Raw genomic sequence first — 22,280 nt, forward strand, 5'->3', positions numbered from 1 at the left:
TTCCCTTGTGCGTGTGTGTGCACGCACACGTGCTGTCTACGTCTAGTGCTGTTGGAAAGCATTCTCCAGCACATTTACCATAGTCGCCAATTCTGAGGACAGCAGTAAGTGTGATGAAACACATGCTGCTCTATGCATTTCTGCAAATACGGATTGAAACAATGAATGTTTAAGGTACTCATGGTAGCTTTCTAGAACATCCTCATTTCTCTCTCTGTACTTGCCTATGCTTTGAGATTTGTTGAGGGGGATAGTCACTGCTAATTTCCTAGACCCCAGGTGCCATTTTTTACTTGATTTAAACCCTACTAACAAGGGAAATAGAGGAAACCAGAGTCACAGGCCTACTTTCACAGTCAGGCCACTTGCATAAAGCAGCACCAGCTTATTTCTACTGCTTCTCTTGCTGAGAAATTCCTTGTTACCTTTAGAGATGGATGCTGTAGAGGGACTAGGGACAACTGTACTTGCTGCTGTGACAGCTGAAACAGTTGAAACTTTGCTGGTAGAAAGTGACTGTATCACTAGAGAGGAAAAAGAAAAAAAAAAAGACAACAAAAAAGAAAAAAATCAAATGTCATACACTTTGACAAATAAACACGTTCAGAAGCAAGACAGTGTTTTTGCAACACAAAGTTTAGGGATTAATTTCCTTGCTACATTTTCTTCTATCTCTAACGTCGGGCCATGTATGTCAGAGTGACCAACAGCTACCCTGTGTCAAAGGGGATTTTCAAACACCATCTGTCATCCTCCTCTGCCCTTTACCTTTGTTCATAGGCATGAGTATTGTCTGAACACCTCCAGAAGCTGTGTTTACACCGAGCTGTTTAAGCTGGCTGGGAACTGTCAGAACAGCCTGCTGTGGACTAGACTGATTTGAGTGGATTTTTAGCAACCCTGCAAGAAGAACGGAAGACAAAATGTTAAATAAAACACACCATTTAGTTTATCTCCAGCTACTTCTCTCACCTGAACCAGGACGGCATGTAAGCTAATGCTGCCACCCTCTTAACAAGACACAGTTCAGTGAACCGTCAGACAAGTTTTTACTGACACAAATGATTGCTAAAATACTGGGGTGCTGCATCACAGTGTGTGCAGTACTACATGCTGCACAGCACTCTGGTATTCGTAAAGCAAGTTTCCTAATTACCTAAGTAATCTTAAGCAAAAGTTGATGTAACACAAACCTTTCAGCTGAAGTAGGTTCAGCACAGAGTAAAACGCTCTTGTCAGAACAAGACCTTGTGCTCAAGGGTCTGGTAAGCCAGCGAACCACAGCTCCGTTGTACTCACACAGCCACCCTCACTGAGGTACCCAAGTGCTACACACACCTCTGCAATTCAGCTCAGAAGCATCCACTGCAGTCAGTAGAGCACAATCAACCAGGTTTTCACTAAGTGACAAGCCCAAGGCTGCACAACAAGTCTGATGAAGGACATACTTGAACTGAGTGTCCCATGTCTTCCTGTAACATGTACTGAATACATCCATAAGGACGGCTAATCAAGCTATGAAACATATTTAAGCGGGGACTGAATTAAACCACTGATTTTAGTCAAGGCTAAAGGAACAAGCAGGACATTCAGATATTAACAGCATTATCAATGGCAGCACCCAGTGACTTCAGTGGAAATCAGCACGGCTCCAAGCTACGCCCCAGTGCCATGGGTGAGTAGTACTCATCACCTGTCCACCAGCTCTCTCCTCCACAGTGATGACATCCCAAGCCACCACAGCCAGCACTCCAACACTGTGATTTGGGCCTATGTTCATCCTTTCTACTGGTAAACTGGCTATTTTCAATATAATTGTATTCAATCTATAGCTAACTTTTCTTCAGATTGTGGAAATTAAATAGATTTTAGAACACTGACAACAGTAGACCTCTTAGTTTCACGATAGTCATTTTATACTCACAATTTGTTTTGAGATAAAGTTTCCATTCTCCTCATATTTTATTATTAAGAAACATAGCTGCCTTCCAAATACTAGACATGCAAGGTCTGGTGAAGATGTCTCTTGGTTTTGAAAGATGCATAGCACTGGTCAGTTAGGCCTGCACCTCCAGGCAAGAAGGCTAACCTAGTATTACCAATTCATTCGTGTGTGATGCACAGATGTGTCAGGATAGGACAGCACGGGACCCAAACAGCAAGGCGAGGAAGAAGGGACATTTTCAACTAACCCTATTAGCCTGATGGGTGGGAGACATTGTTCATTGTAAAACAAGGGAAAATTTGAGATTCTTTTTGAAAAGTTGCCTTTAAAAATACAAATTTTCAGAATTTTAACGGAGTTTTGGGTTTTTTGGTTTTGTTTTTGTGTGTGTGGTGGTTGGTTTTTTTTGTTTGGTTTGGTTTTGGATTTTTTTTTATGTTGAAATGACATGTTTTATAGCTACTGCTTCTTCTGGGATTCTTGAAGAAATAGTTTCTCATGATTAAGTCAGTGCCTCAGGTTACAAAAACCAACCCAAAATCTAGATAACGTTCTCATACCTGAACAGGAGTTTTAATCTGAAAGCTATTTAGAGTGGCATATTTTCTACAAAAAAAACCCTTGCTGCTTTGTTTGCAAAGAGGAAAATACTCAACTGCTTATTGCAGAATTGTGGCAGTCTTAGCAGTCTATGTTGTTTGTTTTCAAGCTCTGGGAAAAACAGTGTGATGAAAACGAAGGACTTTGGAAGACTGTGTACATAAGAAACAAGAAGAGCTGCTTGAAAAAGACACTGTCAGATGAGCTCAGTGTCACTTTTCTGTTTTCTGTATTTTTACTCTGTTTCCACTTAGTAAGAAGCCACTTCAAGTGAACAGAACATGCCAGCAGGTAAATTACTCAAAATGAAAATTTCCGATTTTAACCTGTAATACTCAAATTAAACTTGCTGTATTTGCTCTTTGTTAACTTGAAACATTCCAGATCCAGCCTACCTCACTGTACTTGATGGATTTTGACTTCAAAGCCTTCAGTTCTCCCTAATCAACATCTCTCTCCTTTCCAAGCCAAACAGAGGAGATGTAAAGCGTCAGAGCCAAACTCTGCTCATGAGCTTCTCCAACTTCAGTGGAGTTTCACTTTCACAAACTAATCAAGTCTGTAGTATTGCTGGTACCTGGATAGTTTCAGCATTCAGTGACACACTGAGCTCCTGAATAGGCAGAATGCATCTTCTAATGAGAACCTGGCATGAAAACTAAAACCCCTCTCCAACATCAACGGGCAACTCGTGCTATTACATACAACAGATACAGGCAATGCACTGATGTGATAGGATGCCAAATTATTTAGACATCTCTTTGGCTAAGTCAAAAGTTATGCTAATAAGATATGTTTTAGAAAGCATGACTTTACTTTTACACATTCACAAATGCGGATGACTATATTCTTCCATTTACAGTGAAGACCTAAAGAGTCACCTGAAGTTACCTAAAGAACTCACACCTGGGTTCTAACTTTCTATAGGAAAGGCATGAAGGGAGTTTAATACCTGATACTGCAGCTTTTCCAGTCACAGCTGATGGTGTAGTCATCAGAGAAGCAACACTTACAACAGTGGAAGTAGCAGTCTTATTCACTACTGACGAAGTAGACTGGCTCTGGCTTATACAGATCTGGTGTTGCTGTCCAGATGCCTTTGCTGCAGGAGTTCCAGAAGATGATGAACTGGAACCCGCATTATCTATTTGCTGCATAAAAGAGGCAGAGAGGGATAATACATTCCTTCTCATGTCATAGATGATTCAACAATAAGCACAACAAGGTAATATCTAGAAGTACCAAAACCGAATGTTTATCTATCAATCATTAAGAAGCAAGAGGTTCTCAAGCACATATCCAAAAGCCCACATACAACAACAATACATACAGAATAGAGGCTGTTCCAACCAGAAAAAGTGAAACTGTGCACACAGGAACTGCTACAACAACTGCTTTGATAGTATCTGGAGGCAGGTCCCTTAACTTCAGCAAGCAGGCAAGCCTCCAGCTGAGAAATTTGACGAAGGAATGTTTCATATTTCCCTGCTGCTAAGAAGTCCAGAGGTATCAGTAGACAAATGGGAAAAAAGTTTGGGATAGAGGCTGGATGGAAAATTTCTATCTCTGCAGCTTCACTGAGAGCTGTAAAAACAGCAAGCAGCATTTAACGCAAATTTTAGCATCTTCACCTATATATGCTGCATATGCCAGCGTTCAGCATGGCATCAACTCTCCATTTGTTGAATCTTTGCCTCCCTACAGGCAAAAGCAGCGAAGCTAGGGGAACCCTCAGAGTGAATTATACACTTTCCTTTTTGCTGCCTCCTCCCTGCCCCATCAACTCCAACTCCACGCCAGGTGGACAACCTGCATCAATTGGGTATGTGGTGGCATCCACGCACAAGAGTGTTCACTCTAGGAATGCAAACGTTTTGCTTCCAACCTCACTCTATGCCGAAGCACCTCATTCCAAGGCTGCACTGTTATGACTCCCCCAGAGTGGAGAGGAGTGACATCCTGTGAACACAGTCAGGACCAAAGAACCACAAACTCTGGTCACTGCTGGCCTCTGACATCTGTTGATAGTAGATTGGGCACCAAGCACTGTGGAGAGTCTGATCTCAGAGGAGCGACCTACAATCTGGTTACTGCTGCCTTTCACCGGCCTGCTGGATACAGAGCTTCAGGCACTTCACGCTCTTCTGCAAATTTTTGTGCCAGCAGCAGACTTGGTGTTTGAAAGCTGCCTAGCCGAAAAAGTCTCATCTGTACGATTGCAAAAGCTGTTTCAGATTAAGCCTTCCCCACCTACCTGAATTTTAACAAGATTAAAAGCAAGAAAGTGCAAGTTTCAGTTTCTCTTCTCCCCTTGTTTCTTCACAGACATTACCTTACGCCAAACAGCAAACAACCCAACAGAAAAGGACTTGTGTGCACTGCGCTGGTACACAAATAAGAGCAGACCAACCAGCAACGCTGACTGGGAAGAATAGGGGAAAAAAGCATAAGTCCTTTCCTGGGGATTATACTGGCTGCAGTGCAAACATATTACAGAATATTGGCAATGTTGCATCTCACCTGGGCCACCCCGTTTGTAGGAAGGGCCATGGCAGGAGCAGTGGCTGTGGTGATAACACCTCCTGATACTCTCAGCACAGTGGTGCCAGGTTTGGAGAGCTGGGACGAAGCAGGCACTGATTTTATAGACCCATCTGATATTTTCACCAGCGATGTCTGTCCACTGGGTGCAGCCTTTGAAAAGGAATTCAGCACAAGGAAAAAGGTTAATTTGTTTGGATTTTTTTAAAATTACTTAAAAAAACCCCAAACAACCACAACAACAACAAAACAAACAAGACAAACGCTTTTTGTATTACTGAAAAATATTTTCAGAATACTTTTGAAAAAGGCAAACTGTGGCAATAATAGCTGGAACAAAATTATCACCTCAGAAATCAACTTTATCAAACTCTTGACTTTGCAAAAAATATACCCATCAATCTTGAATTTTGGAAGAGCAATTACAAGTACTCTTGGGGAATGTGAATTTCATAGGGACCATTTGGTAGTTTTTAAAAGAAGGACCTTTGAGAGATACCAAAACCAAAAAATTTTAAGAGTTTTAGCAGGTGACCCATTCCTAAGGTTCAAATATTTAAGCACATTTTTGCACCTGACTGTATTCACTTCTCCCATTTCATTTCACTAAGAATCCCAGCGCACATTTACAAACTAGCAACCCAAGGTTACACATGACCCACTCTGAGAACAGAAATAAAGCTAGAAAACTGTGGTCCAATACCTGCATGTGAAAGTAGGCCTTCATGTGCCTTCCTCATCATAGTACAGTCAGCATCATAATGGTACAAAAACCAAACCAAAAAACTACCAAAGGAAAAGCTCTCACAACATGTGGCTGTGGTTCCTACACTTTATCTAACAAAATGCTAACTGGTAAGAGAGAAACACATCACTTGCACGTTACCTGTGTAAACAGAGCTGTTTTCTGTCCAGTTATCACTTTTAGTGCTTGTCCTTGTGTGGATGATGCTCCAACTCCTACGTTGCCCTGAACAACTGAAGCTGGAGTCAGTTGCTTCCCAGAACTCTGAGGAGAAGGCTGGCCGACCAGAAAGGTGCCCTGCTCCAGAAATAAGTTAGGGAAGTCAGCACTTTGAAACACAGTTAAGAGTCAACAGAAATCTAGGAGTGTCGATACAGGACAAAAGCCTGTACCTATAATGCAACAACAACATTTCATTTTCTAAAACAAGGGACTGATAATTATAGTGGATGCTTCTGCACTAAGAGCTGGACACAGCCTTCTCCTCTTGGTGCAGAAGAACATTTTCTGATGCAAGGGAAGGGGTGAAAAAGCCACAATCAGTTTCCTGTCTTGCCAAAGGCATCTGCTACAATTTAACACACTTTATGTTCTTCAAATTTACTCCTTGTGACAAATGCTGCTTAGCATGCAAGATCAGAGAGGCTGCTGATAGGCTAGGGAAAAAAAAAACCCCACAACAAAAAACCAAGACATTTTGTCACTTTCTCACTTCAAAATGTATTTAGTCCCTCCACAAAGGCTCATAAAGAGCTCAGCACTAAGAAATCACAGCGACAACTGGAGGTGTGCACTCTAATAACCTGCCACCTCAGACCGTGCCACCCTTCCTGCCTCACATCAGCATTCAGTTGCTACCCTTCAGAGGCGTCATTCACCCACTGTCACACATGGATCCCTTCACACAATCTTCTGTTTCCTCATTTCGCTTTCTTACCCAGCCTTGCTGTTTCACACCAGTAACTCTCCTTTATTCTCCTTTCTCTCATGCTTTCCTCCAACTCTTCCATATCCTACTGTGTAAGACAGCTCTTCCAGCATCATCTCCATCATATCACCTCTCTTGTTTCGGTGACCCTTGTTGCCCTGCCACCAGGCTCTCTTACCACACTCTGTCCCTTCTCCACCCACTGCTTACCCTGCCCTTACTCAGGGCTGCTTTCTCAGCCTGCAAGGAGCCATGAGAGTACGACCCTGCAAGGGGAGGTGAGGGGTAGAGATGTGCCAATAGCAACAGCAAGTGATAAAGCAGGTGCCTGGCAGAGGGAAGAGATGCATGGGTTGTTAGACAGGATCTAGATCCCATAGTCCAAGAAAGTTTCATGTACTACAGAACCACAGGACATCCACCTAACACCACTGCAGCCTGAAATGTCAATCTGCTTCATCTAAGAGGCTTATGCCACTGACCTGGGGTGTCTGCTTCAGGATGTAGGATGTATAGGTGAGGTGCTGTGACAAGTTACTGCTTGTGCTTTGGGTTCCTCCTCCTCCACTATTCGTAGAAGAACCAGATTGGAGACCTGTAACCAGAAGAAAAGGCTTCACCCTTTGGTAACCAGACACTGTCAGCTGCTAAAGCATCCCTGTATATACAATTAATTAAAAACACTTTGCAAGACATTTGCTGCCACATGTTTTGCAGCTGAGAAACATTATCCGTTACAGCACAGTTCAGATGTGCTGCTCTGCTCTCTTACAGCTCAGCAAATGCCATGAATGACAGGAGCTATGGGGGAAATAAGGAGGACTGGTGGGCAAGAAAAGCTCGTTTCAGGCTGTTTGGAATTTTCTATCAAAAGAAAATGCTGTCCAACAGATGAACAGTCTTTTCATCAGTCTTTTGCAGGTTATGAATCTGCAGTAAAAGCCCTAGAAACACTATGAATCCCACTGGCTTCTAAATTTTACTTTCATAGGATGTTCCAATACAATGTTGTTACAACAGGGTATTAGATCATGGATACCAAGCAGTGGTAATTTGCAGTGACACTGATATTGCTCTGCCTCCAGAAGGAACAGCCTGAACACTGAATTTTTGCAATCTTTCATTAAGAAACAAAGGTTAAAAAAAAATTATGACTCTGTCATAAAAATTGCAAGTATTTGCTCTTCTTCAGCGCCTGTGAGATTATTTCCTTGCCAAAATCAGACTGCCTCAGTTGCCTCTCTAAATCTCAAGCAATGGGTCACTCATCGTAAGTTTTACAGCCCAAAAATGCCTTCAGCAAGAGCATCTCCTTCTCCAGTGACATGTACTCTGTTGCTATGTTGCTGGTATTTAGTCTTATATATTAAACTGAATAATACCTCTTCCTCACTGCTAGAATCAGAACTGTGAGGAAAAGGTTTACACCCAGTCTATCTCCCATCCCAACTCCCAGCCTCAAAAGGCACATTCTGGAGAAGGCTCACAACAAACCTCTTCATCTACACAGTCCAAAACCTGCAGTATTCTTTCCTTACAGCAACAGCACACTATAAACAAAGTATTGCCCATTGGAACTATTTTAGCAATATTATTCTCCAGGTATTTCACAGCAAGTTCACAAGCCCATTAACAAAAAAAGTGTTTCTGCTGGTCTCCACAGCTTGGGGCCAAACCCTGTATCAATATTCAAACCTCTTTCCTTCCTTCATCCCAGCCAGATACAGTATCTTGTCCTTTTAAAAGTTAGTCTCTTATGTTTCTAGTTTCTCCAGGGTGTCATTCCATTGCTTATTAATAGCTTTCACAAGTACATTCAAATCCATCTCAGTTCTACATTATGAAAATGCAGTTATCTCTTCCTACAGATCACAAGGAAGAGTTAAAGACAACCCTTTGCTGAATTTTGAGGAAAATTACACTGTATGCTTTCAGCACAGAAAGACATTAAGAGCACTGCCGAAAAGCAGTTTCATCTAAAACAGAAGACATTTGTGATATCTCAGTCTTAAAAACATCACAAGCTGCGCTGTTATGAACAAAGAAATCCCATCCCATTACTGACTTCCACAGTACCAGGATGCGTTATAGAAAAAATGCCAAACATATTAATTATGCAGTGATTACATTATTTAACTCATTAGATTTCCCTGCAAGACTAACTAGCATTATTTGTGGCTCGCAGTATGGCTCCTTGGGGTATCAGAAGCAGTTTTCCTTTCCCAGAAGGATTCTTGCTGTTGGTGGTGAGGTACAGTTTGGTGCCTGGTGGTAAGTTTGCCAAGTTTGCCAGGTTGGTGGCTGGTAACTGCAGTGTAGCCATCACTAGAAAGAAAAAATAAAAAGAAATAAAACTACTGTTTGCAGAAAGTAGTATGCATTGAAATCTGCACAGGATGAAAGTACTAGGAGTGACATGCAGCTAGCCTTTGATAATCCATATTTAGCTGGCCTAACTGCAGATTAACTCCACCAGTGATGCACAGACACTTCTTTTGAATAGGTCCGAAAAAAAAAAATATCTCTCTGCGTGCAGTACCACTTGTGGCTGTAGGCCAAAGCAGTACAGCCATGGGGTCAATAGACTTACTCCAGTCCAGAGGCCACACAAAACCCTTCAAATAGTCCAGAGCCTGAGCTGACATGCTCAGCTAAAGCCAGCTGCATGCAGAAGCAGGCGGGGTGCTTCTGCCCATACTCCTGTAACAGTAAGCACTGGGGAAGATGTGAAGATGAAATACAGACAGTTTGGCTCTTGTCGGCTGGATTTACGTGGAGCCCTTTGAGCACCTAAGGATCACAATGCTGGGCAAAAATGTGAGACCTGCCTCCATGAAAGTCTACTAGGTCTCCAGCACATTCCCCAGCATATCTGTCTGATCTTCACTCAGAGAACACTGTGTGTTTTGAAGTACTTGTGCTCCCTCTTCCCCCTTACAGATAATGAGTTAACATTTTCTTTATTACTAATCTCAGTCAGCCTGAATTTCCTACAGACCTCTCTACTCATTTTGAAGTTTTTTCAATCACACATAGTTATTTTGCAGTTGAAGAAATCATTAGACAGCCTCAAAGTCTACCCATCACGAGCTATTAATAAGGTGTAAAATTACTTTACCTGAGCCTTGAGATGTACTTTTCTGAGCACCTGTGGAAGAAACTTGCGCCTTTGTTATAGTCTGCACAGGCTGAGCAACAATTGTGCCTCCGCCTCCACTCACAATGGCTTTGGCTACACCTTGAGTCACAACCTGCTTCGGACCAACAGCCTTTGCTACCGAAGAGCTAGATTTTGCCACAAGTATCTGGCCGCCACTTATAGCCACCGCTTGTTTCACTGTCGACTGTAAAGCAGAACCAACTGGAACGCCAACAACCTGCAATAAATAAGTATTGAATGATGTGCTGCTGGCAAGAGCAATCATGTGAATTCTAGCTGGTATGCACTTCCATCTCTAGACATTTCAGGACACTTTACACATGTCTAGTCACGTATAAAAGCTATTCATTCAGAAACAAAATTACATTGGCAACAGGCCAATCCCAAGTAAAAAGATAAACTGTTAAACACAATTGGGATTTCAGAGAACCCACAAAAGATTAAGTACATTCAAATTACAGGGCACTTCCATTTTTTTCCGACATATAAGCAATGGCTTAATTCCAGCTGAAGATAAAGCTTGCCTTGGCAAAACACAGAGATTCAGAAATTTAGTTTCAACATATTCATGGGAAGAGACTCCCTGGGAAAACTATGGTCTCAAAGCAGAATCCACAAAGTTCTTCAATTTTATGTGTTGACAGTAACTGCAGGGCAACATCAGTTTGCATACCTGCTCAAACAGGCAAATAAGGCAGTAAAAAGGACAATGAACTGTTGCAAATGTAAATAGATATTTACTTATGCAAAAGTGAAACCTCTGTATGTAGTCTCTTGAGCTTGGCACATGATTTGACTCTACCCACAACAGAAACAGGCAAGAATGGAGACAATTTCTGACACATCTGTCATCTTGTCACTGTAGTTACCGTGCCTTCTCAGAAGTTGTGTCACTCCTGTCATAGCAGCACTGCATTGGCACAGACTCCTACAATAAAACACTTGAGTCGCCACTTAAGTGGGACAGCTTCCATCGAATGCTAGTTCTGGCTCAGCCACCCCGCTCCCCCTTTGTCCTGTTCTTTTTTTGTTGCAGGCCTGTAGACCAAGGAAAGAATTTGCCTCCTCTTACAGAAAGACCTGGATGAGTTTCAGCGAGAGCTGACAACAGCAGCCAACTTTCTGGGTTGACAGGCTCCAGTTCAAAACCACCCCCACCCCACTGTTGCAATGAGTTAGACAGAGGTGGGAGACGTTCCCTGCACACAATGAAATGCAACACTGCCTGCTCACCTTGCTGCCTTCTCAAGGACTACAGATAAGCATGATACAAGCCACTCTGAGCACATGGGGAAACCAGCTAACCATGGTGCTGCTGCCTGGGTCTGAGACAGAAGCAACCCTACACCCCTGAAAGAAGCATGAAGTGTTGCAATAAAATCACAAGACAGACAGCTTACACCACACCGAAGATGCCCAAGTGCGTCATACCTTAGACTGCACCGTTCCCTCCCCTGTGCTCACGACTGGCTTCTGTGGTGACAAGGCTAACATGTGGCTCCCTTTTACAGTGACATACTGCTGCACGGAGGTCTGCGTGGTTGTCCCTGTCGCTGGTATTTGGGGTTGCTGGGGCAGCTCTCCTGGCTCCTGCTTTATTATCACCTTTTAAAGAGGAAGAAATAAGAAAAAAAGCAAACACTTTAAATCACTGGGGATCATTTCTGCAACAGCCTGTCTGCAGGAAAGGGCAGGCAACTGTCAGAAAATTCAGACACGGTTCTTACCACCAGGTGCATTCTCTAACTCAGTTCCAAGATGAGGGCTACCACCAACACAGAGGTGTGTGGCAGGGTGTCTGTATTTACAAAGCATTCCAGATTTGAGAGGTGCTCATAGAAATCAGAGAACCACAGAAATTGCTAGGAATACTACAACTGCTAGTCACACTAACAACGGACTTGGTCAGACCTGACTTCCTCCAGCCCTGCATCTCAGCATGGAGCCACAACACTTAAGGTTTCAAATTTCTAAGCACCTTCCTGCTCAGAACACATTCTAAACCTCAGTTTCTTTTTCTATCCTGCAAAATTACAACCAATATTATAGCTACAGATATTGTAAATTATTATAGCTAACATTATTCTCTTCTGTATGTTTTAAGTTTCTCTGGGAGTGGCCCTAAATCTAAGCCCTAAGAGCAGTGACTCAAGAAAAGCTGTTTGCTGCTTTTTTTTTCTTTGTATCAGATTGCTGTAGGTACTGTAACCAGTAGGAAGCATTCTTCCACCTTTTACTTGGATCACCTAATATTGCCAGAAACAACTTTAAATTCCGGATGGTAACATGTAAGGAAACGTACTCAGAAGTGGCAACATCTGAGATTCAGAAATCACTGTATCATTTTTAAGAAGCTCCTGACAGATCTACTACAGTTTACTTTTACTGTATTCTATTAAAAACAGCTTTTAAAGTATCAGCCTCAACATGACAGTGATTCAAAGAAAAACAAGAAAGGATGAAAGAGGAGATAAAAAGAAAGATTACAAGTACAGTAGAGCCACAGAGAAAGAAATGAGAACAAGATACATTTTTGAGAGGTGCTAGAGAGCCCTTGGCAGCAAGACACACTGGTTCCAGTAACAGTTTCAAAAACACTGGAAGTTACGTGATTTGTGGCACATTAGCATGAAATGGCACTACTGGGCTCCTTGTCCCAGCACAAAAGCCAAGAGGAATACCTTTGTAAAAGCTCCAAGTCCTCCAGTGACTGATTTGGGGCTTTGCACCTTGGAATGACTCCCAATGGGACAAAGGGGTGGCATGGTGGCAAACAGAGAATCCTCTTGCTGTGAATAGGAAGACAGGGTGCAAATAAGAAAGGGGGGGGGAGGGGAAATCAGTGAAACGTCCAATACAAGAAATAAAACAAGTGACTCTTAAGAAAGAGTAGCATGGACAATTTGAGCAGGCCAAATTACCTGTACAAATAAGACACTTCCAAAATCAGTCAACACTTAAGTAAAAGGAGTGTAACATACTTAATAGAACCTACAAAGCAAATTTTATTTGGAAAGTTACATCTCCAACAGCAGTAACCATTTCTTACCATATCATACACAGATGAAAGAAATCAATTCATGTTCCCCAACCAGCTGTTTATACAAAGCATTTCAGAGCTGTAAAATTCAAGTAGGCTGAGGGGGGATCTTACCTATGTGTATAAATACCTTATTGGAAGGTGTAAAGAAGATCAAGCCAGACAATGCTCAATAGTATCCAATAAAAGGACAAGAATCAATGGGCACAAATTGAAAAATTGAAACACAGGAAATTCTGTTTAATTATACGAAAAACTTTTTTTCTTTTTAATTTAATGGTGATCAAACACTGGAACAGGTTGCCCAGAGAGGCTGTGGACTCTCCAGCCCTGGAGATACTCAAAACCCAACTGGATGCATTCCTGAGCAACCTGCTCTCTTTGACCCTGCTTTGAGCAGCAGAGTTGGACTAGATGATCTCCAGAGGTCCCTGCCAACCCCAACTATTCTGTGATTCTATATACAATTTCAGAGAGAGAAGACAATTCAAGAAGAAACAACTTATGGAGGGGAAAAAATTGTTCAATTAAATCTGCAAGCAAAATTCTCTCAACCGAATTTTTCCTCTCCTGTAACTAGAAAGACGGCACACAGTCTTTCCAGGCAGAACTCACCATTTGGCAGAAACGGTGAGGCCACATAACTAAATGGAGTAAAAAACATTTCCACACCTGCAAAATCATGCACCTGGCACTTCTGGATCTGAGGCTGGTAGGGAAGTCAAACGCATTTGAGGACGCTTGTTATGGTTCTGTTTTGTTTAAGTAAAATAATTGTACTCTTTTACAATCACCATGAACTTCAAAGCCAGGGTTTCACAATCACTTGGCCTGTCCTTGGGTTGGCTCATGACCAGAAAGCAAGCTCTCAGACTCTGACTTAATACCCTGCCATCTTCCTTGTACTGACACATATGGCTGAAAACAGATTAATTTTCAACCATATTGGTTGTCTGCTCTGGTTCACCACATCGCTGCACAACTGGTAGCAAACGGGGAGGTGTGAAGACAAGGTTAGAGGCATAACCAGTCCTCTCAACAGCAGCCTGCATACCAGTCATTTTAAAGAGGCTGAAGAAACACAATTCTAAGTTATTAAAAAAATACAGAAAAAACTAGCACACAGTGAAGAGGTGAAAAGTGGTGAATTAAGCACAATCTGTAATATCACATGAAACTATCAGACACTCCCTCCTCTTTAAAGAAACCATAAAATTACAGCTTTTCCACCAGCCAGAAGACACAAATCAAAGTAAGTTTCTGTTTATAGAGGTATGATTTTTATATATATGTATTTGAAAATATCTTCAATTTTTAACTTTGCCCTAGAAATACAGAATTCATCTGTTACTAATGACATGTGCCTACTCTGACTCACTGAAAACCCTTCAGAAAGAATTGTCCCAAATCAGTGAAAAATAAAGACTAACGAATGGTTTTCAACATAGTTAAGTGAAATCCATCTGAGCAGACAGGCTCTTAAAAGCTGAATAGTTACCTGCACACCTGACACTTAAAATGTCACTCCAAACTAATTGCTTCAGATAGCAATCTTCAACATTTTTCCCCTAACAGACATAGGAAGCAATTCAGGTCCAAATGTAAAGTGATTTGCTCTCTGCAGGCTGACTGGCAAGCCTTTCCCCCCCGCCCCAACCCCCATATCCTGCATTAATATTCTTGTGACTTGAAGACAGGGAAATGCTCCCGTTTTCAGCAGCACACCCACCAGCTGCTTTCAGAAAGAGCCTCACTGACACCACTTCCCTGCCAGAAATATCCTTCCTAGCACAAGATGTGGGAGAAATTTTATGTGAGACAGTTCAGCTCCGTACCTTTTGGGCTCTGCAGATCAGAAGCATGAACCCTCTTTATCATTGTTTGTTTACACATTTGGTTACTCCACTGCTTACACAAACATTCTTCTAGATGCAGGCAGTTGTAAAACCACTAAATGAGCTATTTTCAGGCTGCTAGGAGCAACTGCTGTACAAAAATAATGAACAAAGTGAAGGTTTTGAGGTAGGCATCTCTGATTTAATCACATACTGTCACTAACAAAGTGAAGAAGATCAAAGTTAGCTACAGAAGAGCTCCTTTGAAAGGTAAGACATTTTGAGAGCTATGTCCTCCACGGATTTCCTGGTAGAAAAGCAAAAGAGCAGTGCCTTTAACAGAGGAGTAGGCACGTCTAATCAGAGCTGCATGAAGTGACACTATCATCTTGTATAACCACCATGTTCTCATATGGCTCCATCTGTTAGACACAGTAAACCTCCACACGAAATGACAACCAAAAGAACTTGCCTGAAATGCAGAATTTATAATACTTAAAAGCCCTATTTAATAGAAAGCTGGATTTTAAATGGAAAGTACGCACCTAATGGGAACATTACCTTGACAGCTGAGGTGACAAAACTGCTCCCATGGGTCTTTGATACAGGAGATCCAGTTCCGTGAGAGGCCTGACAAACACTGGTCAGTTTGCTTGTTGGGCTCCCTGCGTATCAGGAAATAAAGTAGATGTCGGGTGAGGGCCGGGGAGTGGTGCCACTGAACCCATGAAACCTCTTCAAAACAAGAAACATGTCATTTCATTTCGACTTGGTATTCTCCATGAGGTACATCAGTGGGAGTTGGCATGAGCACAAAACAAACCCACTACCGAATTTCCACCTACAGAATCCATGCCCCAGAGAAAGTATTCTCCACCCAGAGCTCCATTTGCTGCAAGCAAAGGGTCAGGCACCTTCCTGGGTGGCTAAGGATATCGGCTACAGGTGCAAATATGTGAAATTAGGACAGTAAATGAGCTGCCAGTCAGAACTTGCTGCTGCAGATGTAACGTCCTCCATTGCCTAGAAGCCCTCTGAACCTACAGTAGCCACGCACACTGGCATGGGGGAAGGCTTGGAGGAGGCCGGAGTGGGAAGAAAAATGATGGCCAGAAAAGGAGGAAAGCAAAGTTGAGGAGTAACAAGAGGAAAGGACAGAGTGAGCAGGCTAAAGGATGAAACAGAAATAAGGAATCCAAGACATAGGGTCCTCTGTCTGTGGAAGACTGCTCCTGCAAAACTAACATATGGATACATGTGCCACATCACTACCCTGACCCTCCCTGAGATGGACAGGGGTTCAGTGGTAAACTTACCCTGCATTATCAGAGTGCATACACAACACTTTGTTGCTCAGCAGCAGTTTTGTTACTGCTGTTGGGTTGGTTTGCTAGTTTTGTTTGTTCAAGAGACACCAAAGCCATGGATTACACACATGAAAACACAGTAATAGTCTCTCATACAGTTGTACTACAACCTGCACTTAAAAGTAAACGAGCAGCCATTTCTTGAAATAATGAAGTTTGGAAGGCCGGCTTTCATAAAGCATAAAAATCTCAGCCCTCTTTTTAAATATGATCTGCAGTCTTATCAAAAATGTCCCAGTGACTTTGTCTGTAGTATCACATTCCACTTAATCTAGTCTGGTTGCTGTTGCCAAAAAGCCAGTTCCACATTCCCTCTTGCTCCCTCATACAGGGTCTGGTGATGAGGCTCTCTGACAACAAAGGTCAATTTGGGGTGGGGAGGGTATTAATTTTCTGCTCTGCCACTGATCTTATCTGACTCATGCAGGATACAGGGGAAGCAGCAGGAGTGCAGGGGAGGGAGAGGCAGCAGGCAGTTTCTTCCAGGCCAGTCTGTACTTATATCACACTAACGCGGTGGGAAACTGCACCTTTACTGGTGTTAAGACTTGTATGTCCAAACCATCTGGTGCATCTACAGATCCTATCCTCCACATACAAATCTCTACTAGGAGAACACAAAAGTTACCCAAACCATGATAAATCACATATGCAGAGTAGACAGTCAGGCTGGAGGTAAAGAAGAAATAGAAAAGAAAAAAGGGAGAAAACCCGCAGCCAAACAAATAACCCCCCATTGGTGAAACAGCTTCAGTGTTAGCAAGAAAGCCCCAAAACATGCTTTAAAAAATTCAGGTATGACTATGCTCCCCCTACCAATTCCCTCTGTCATGAAGTTAAAATGAACATGACAGCTGTGCTCCCTCAGATAAAAGGAGGAACTGTTATTAGGAGAGTAATTTTTGCACTTTCCAACCACGCCCAGCAAACAGTTTGTGTGTTACATGGATGCTGCACTTCACTGCATGGCTCTGAGCATCCTTCTGAGATGCTCAACTACACATATACACAAACAAGTGTGTTTTTAAATAGAGAGCAGTTCTTGGCCAGAAATCATAACAAATAAATGACTTTCAAGCGACCTTTCCTCCAGCCCCGACACAAAGATTACCAGTTGACTCCCATACTCATGACCCATCTCCTGCAGTTCACTCCTACCCCCTGAGCCCAGGCTTATATCACCACTGAAGCACCAAGGGAATCCAGTTAGAGGAATCCAAACCAGCTGGAATCGGACCAGCTAAAATTTAAGAGTAGTAACAAAAACCAGCATGGCTGTTCTCCTGGTAACCTGGGTCTACACATTTCAGCATATCTAGAGCACCATATACTGGGACCTAAGACTGATTAGCAAGTCACTGCAACCTCTCCAAGCTTTCTGCCCACATCCGCAATACAGTTCTCACCCAACCACCTGTGCAGTTTCTGTCTAAATCTCTGTGCAGAACAGTCTACATTACTTTCTCCCCTTCCCTTTTTGCCTGCAAAGAACAGGCTCTCTTTGAGGAGGTATCTGTGAATTCAATTTGGCCTTACACTATGTGCTGCTTCCTAAAGGAAGTTACGTGAAAGTCTGATACCCTTAACCATGATACTCAGGCCAGTTGTGCAAATGAACAATACCTCCCTCGTTCTTTGCCAAGTACTTTTCCATCTTCACAAGCTGAAATACTGTTATTATACTAATCATTTTAGAGGGACAATAAACTTGAATGGGTAAGACTAAGCCACTGCCTTCCGTAATCACACTACACACCTGTGCTTGTGGCTGCTGCTCCAACCATCTGTCCAGGCTTGTCCACAATAATATACGGATTATTAATGACTGAACTAGCAGAGCCTTGCTTCATGTGCACCGGAGTGGAAGTTGGGGTACGAGGTAGCGGAGATGGACTAGGGGTCGATATTGGAGAACCTTCAGAAAAAAAGTCCAATGCTTCTATCTTGTAAATGTTGTAAGAACATAAAAATACAGCAATAGTAGTACTTTTTAAAATGACTTAGAGAAGGAACATTTTTTGAGGATGCATTTCCCAGCCTGCGTGAGTTCACAGGACTTGGAGAAGGAAAGAGGAGACAGAAGGAAAGGAACAGGCATGTAAAGCACTATGGCTCATACCTACCCTGGACATTCTCTGCCTACCAGGACAAGCAGGGTTCAAAGGGACCTTGAGAAGCCATCTGGTCCATCCCTGAATTCTGAAGGACATTACCTAAATCAGTCTCACTGCCAAGACCAGTCCACCCAAGGAGATGAAGAAAGAGAGCTGAGCTTCTTGACAGCCGCTCTCTTGCCCTTGTAGAGCCCACAGTACACGCATTCAGAGTCAGGACTCGAGCAGTTCATGTAAAAAGGCTGTGTGATACAGCAGCCATCAGACAGGCATGGATGCTCTTGTCACTTCACTGCTTTCACTACAGCAGAAGCCCTTGAAAGCAAAGTGTAAAATGTGCAACTTCTAGGTAACAGGACCAGGAGAGAGAAAAACTAGATAAGAAAAAAGCTGCATGAGCGGGTAAACAAGAAATGCAGAGAAAGGGACAGGCAAGGAAGTGATCAGAGAAAAGAGACTGCAGCAAGCACACTAAGCTTCAACTGTCTGTTAATCTGCTTTCTTGGCAGTGACTGACAATTAAAATGGAACATAAATGCTGATCAAATAAAATCCCTATGTCTTTTGAATTGCTTCTGAAATCTGAAAGGGGTGACACTTGGCAGACAGCAGAACCTTGGAAAAATATTTAGCAGGGAAACATTTAAATAGCAAAGATCAACAGAGAATAGCCCAAGGATTTTAAGAAAGATAGGATGGTTCCTGTAATTCTTGCTTTCTGGGAAGCCTTGGGAAAAGAAGATCAAGAGAAGAGGTTATTAAGAAAGAAGAAAGCACTTGGCATAGGTTCAGATGTAAATCAGTCTGAGTACAGTTTTAAGATGTCACAGAACAATATTGAAATTTAATAAAAAAACCCCAACAAACCAGACACACTTGAGGAAAATTATCTGGGAGCAATCAGAAATCACACATACTGATAGCTTGTGCTTCATCCTCTCTACCCTGAACATCAGAAAATTAAGGGATGTACCAGGTCATCTTTCAGCTTCACAACATGTGACATGGTGAGCTGCACACTAAAACTTTCTGATGGAAAACACCATCCAGTGGATGGCATCATGCCCAGGCAGGGAAGGGACTATAGGTGAAATGACTAAACAGCACCTTGACCATGTTTTGTTTGGAAGCTATCAAAAGAGCATCACATTGCTCACCGCAGTCATCTGACAATTTAATCCAAAAGAGGGTGGACTTTTGGAAGAGGAAGAACAAAGCTGTTCCATCCGAGGAATATCGCAAGTACAAGAGGCACAATTTGAGTCTACAATGTTGAACCTACTTATTTGCCCAACGATCACAAATAAAAATTTCTTCTTAATCCACCCCAGCTGTCTGAAAGTGGGAGAGAGAAGAATGGCTTCTTCCCACATACAAATACCCCACATGGAAGATGTGTCCTTGCCTGGGCCTTTCTGTGGGTAGCAGTCCAGTTAAAGACTATCTTTTTCATACTTAAAAGCATTCAAGAACAGGGAGAGAACAGCTCTCATCCTGCTTTTGATCTGAGGCATTTCACACTTGTTTTTTTTTTTCCTTGAACATTAAGAAGTGTGCTTAGCTCCTTGTTCTAGTTTCCTACTGCCCGATCTTCAAAGATTGGCAGGAAACTGGAGGAAGGACACAAAACAAGTCCAACTGGTTCACTCTCGTTTTCCAGGGTGAAGCGCTCAGATAAATAAACTAACATTCACCTGATACAATCTTGCAACTCATGGTGATAGGCTGGAAGGATTTTCCTGGTGACTCTGCAGGGCTTGGACTCTGACCTTGAGGCACTATTTTACAGCTAGCTGCAATGGGTTGAAAGGCTGAATTTCCATGAGAGCCAAAGGCAACTTTTTGTGTGGCTAACTTGGTGGGAGTCCGTTCTATCGAAGATGGCAGGGAATAAAACGTGGCATGTCTTTCGGTTTCAGCATTCCCAGGGAATCCTGATTAAAACAGGGAAAAGAAGAGAAATAGTTCTTAGGCTGAGACATCTAATTCCTTACTGTGCTTCTCTACACAAAAAACCCTCAAGTACGACAAACACACTCTTGAAGGAAGAAAGGAAAAGCAACTGCTGAGCAGAGCTGAATGGGGGAAAAGTGGGGTAAGGGGGTTCCTCCTGTGCAAGCCTGTTGGATTTATCTCTGAACAGAAGAATAAAATGCTACCATGCACAGCCTGTCCAGCTGTGGCAGGTGATCAGCCACTTCTTAACACATTTTCCATTGTGTTGACCACTGTGTTGACCTTTCCACTGACCAAAAGCTGTTGGTAGTTTCAAGTGTCCCCAGTTAAGGCTCCACAGGACTAAGGCTGCACCTCCTCCGCAGAGGATCTCACAGTGCCTTTTTTGGAGTAAGAGCACAAGGAGACCACCTACTGCCTTCTGACCTGGGCTAAGGAATCCACCTTATCTGATTCAGAAGGAGATCAATTAACCTGGAGCTGATGAGAGAAGCCACTGCCTGTCAGTGCAAGAAAGAGGCAGGTTTACTTCCTTCCTGTCGGCTGCAGCACTGCTCACCTCAAGGTGCTGTGTATCTTCCTGTTTGAATGAAAAGCCTCTGCATTTAAAATTTGCTTGTGTTTCTCCTTTTTTGGCCATAAGAAAACACTGCATTTAAACAGTGGACATTCTTCTCGCTGAGCCAGAACACTGCCAGTGGCATCACGGCACCTACCAGAAAGCGCACCATGCAGTACACCAGCTTAAAGCCATTCCTTGAACGCAGCAGTGTCAGGGTAAATCAAGAAAGGCACCAGACCATGTTGCATGTGACCGTATTTTGAAATATAAAGTTGCTGGTTCTAGCAAGTTTCTCACACTAAAATGTGCAAACCATAAAAGATACCTCTGTTTCTCAGTGCAGTTAACCAAGGTCTGTCATGCAAGCCTTGACACCGTGCATTTCAGAAAGTAAAGCTAAATGCTAACAGAGGCACAGTTTTTCCTACTTCACATAAAGTAAAAATCATAACAGTGTGCCCAAGGGGCCAGCACTAGCTTGTTTCAAGCAATTCAAATGATCCTAAGGCATCAACCGCTGCTGCTCCATTGCAATGGACGCTGCATTTCCTGATCTTACAGGTAAAGGTGAGAATGAGACCATGTGCAGATGCCATCCCTCAGACAAACATACACTAGGTCTTTTTCACTCTCTCTTTTCAACATCACAGTTATGTAGCCATTTTTGTTCCTCTCCCAGTCACCTTATGTTAGTCAACAATGTATATATCTGAACACACCACTAGACCAATTCTTTACATGCATACACAGTCCCCAAAACATTCAGAAACCTAAAAAACCCTCTGAAAAGTCTGCCAAGAACAAAACAAGTGCTATTCACCAACCTTTTTTCCAACTGCATCTGCTTTATAAAGCTCCATATTCACTACATTTAGTAAAACAGAGACCACCCAACAAACTCCAGATTAAAAAAAAAAAAAACCATAAAAGAACAAACCCAAAAAACCAACTAAACCATAACAATTTCTGAATTACATTTCAGAGTACACTGAGGAAATAATCATCTGGGGTGAGCAAGGAGCAGGTAGCGCTGGCAACCTTTAAGGCACAAGAGCAATTAAGAGCAGGTATCCAGAAGGGCTGAAGTTCCAAGAACTCAAATTTCACCAACACCCATTCACTTTACCTTTGTCCACAGAAGCCTCTGGGCTGGAGTCCCGCAACTGTTTAACTGGCGAAGAAGCTTTGACTGGTGCTGGGATGCTCAATGGCAGTGGCAAAGATGTAGGAACATCAGAAAGGTCAGACTCTGAAGACTGGGAGAAGAGATACTCCTCGCCAAGGGAATGCCTGTGTAGCTCCACATCCACTACCTTCCAGAAATAACAGAAAGGACGACAGTAATATTTGCTGGCTAGGTAAAGATATATAAAGTGAAAACAACTATGCCTTTTCTTGTTATTTTAATATCCAGAAACCTACCCCTCTCCTCCCACCACCTCTGCATAACATTTCCACCATTCATTTCAAGGACGTTGCCCAGAGGT

The 22,280-nt window shown here is 42.6% G+C and overlaps 1 protein-coding gene across 1 annotated transcript in view; it reads right to left on the minus strand.

Annotated features, from left to right (window-relative positions):
* Positions 1-22,280, minus strand: part of YEATS2 (YEATS domain containing 2) — a gene marked incomplete at its 3' end in the record, with an annotated part of 45,787 nt that overhangs the window by 8,866 nt on the left and 14,641 nt on the right. Inside the window, exons 9-22 of the mRNA XM_009703061.1 lie at positions 21,920-22,106; positions 19,970-20,209; positions 17,918-18,076; positions 15,356-15,459; positions 12,601-12,708; positions 11,351-11,524; positions 9,878-10,136; positions 8,923-9,084; positions 7,242-7,354; positions 5,973-6,128; positions 5,066-5,239; positions 3,498-3,696; positions 769-900; positions 426-524 (exon numbers count right to left, since the gene is read on the minus strand). Coding sequence (XP_009701363.1) covers positions 426-524; positions 769-900; positions 3,498-3,696; positions 5,066-5,239; positions 5,973-6,128; positions 7,242-7,354; positions 8,923-9,084; positions 9,878-10,136; positions 11,351-11,524; positions 12,601-12,708; positions 15,356-15,459; positions 17,918-18,076; positions 19,970-20,209; positions 21,920-22,106 — 2,266 coding nt within the window. The remainder of the gene's footprint in view (positions 1-425; positions 525-768; positions 901-3,497; positions 3,697-5,065; positions 5,240-5,972; positions 6,129-7,241; positions 7,355-8,922; positions 9,085-9,877; positions 10,137-11,350; positions 11,525-12,600; positions 12,709-15,355; positions 15,460-17,917; positions 18,077-19,969; positions 20,210-21,919; positions 22,107-22,280) is intronic.

Source organism: Cariama cristata, unplaced genomic scaffold (assembly GCF_000690535.1).
Source record: "Cariama cristata isolate BGI_N322 unplaced genomic scaffold, ASM69053v1 scaffold23386, whole genome shotgun sequence".
In the NCBI taxonomy this organism is placed as follows: Eukaryota; Metazoa; Chordata; class Aves; order Cariamiformes; family Cariamidae; genus Cariama; species Cariama cristata.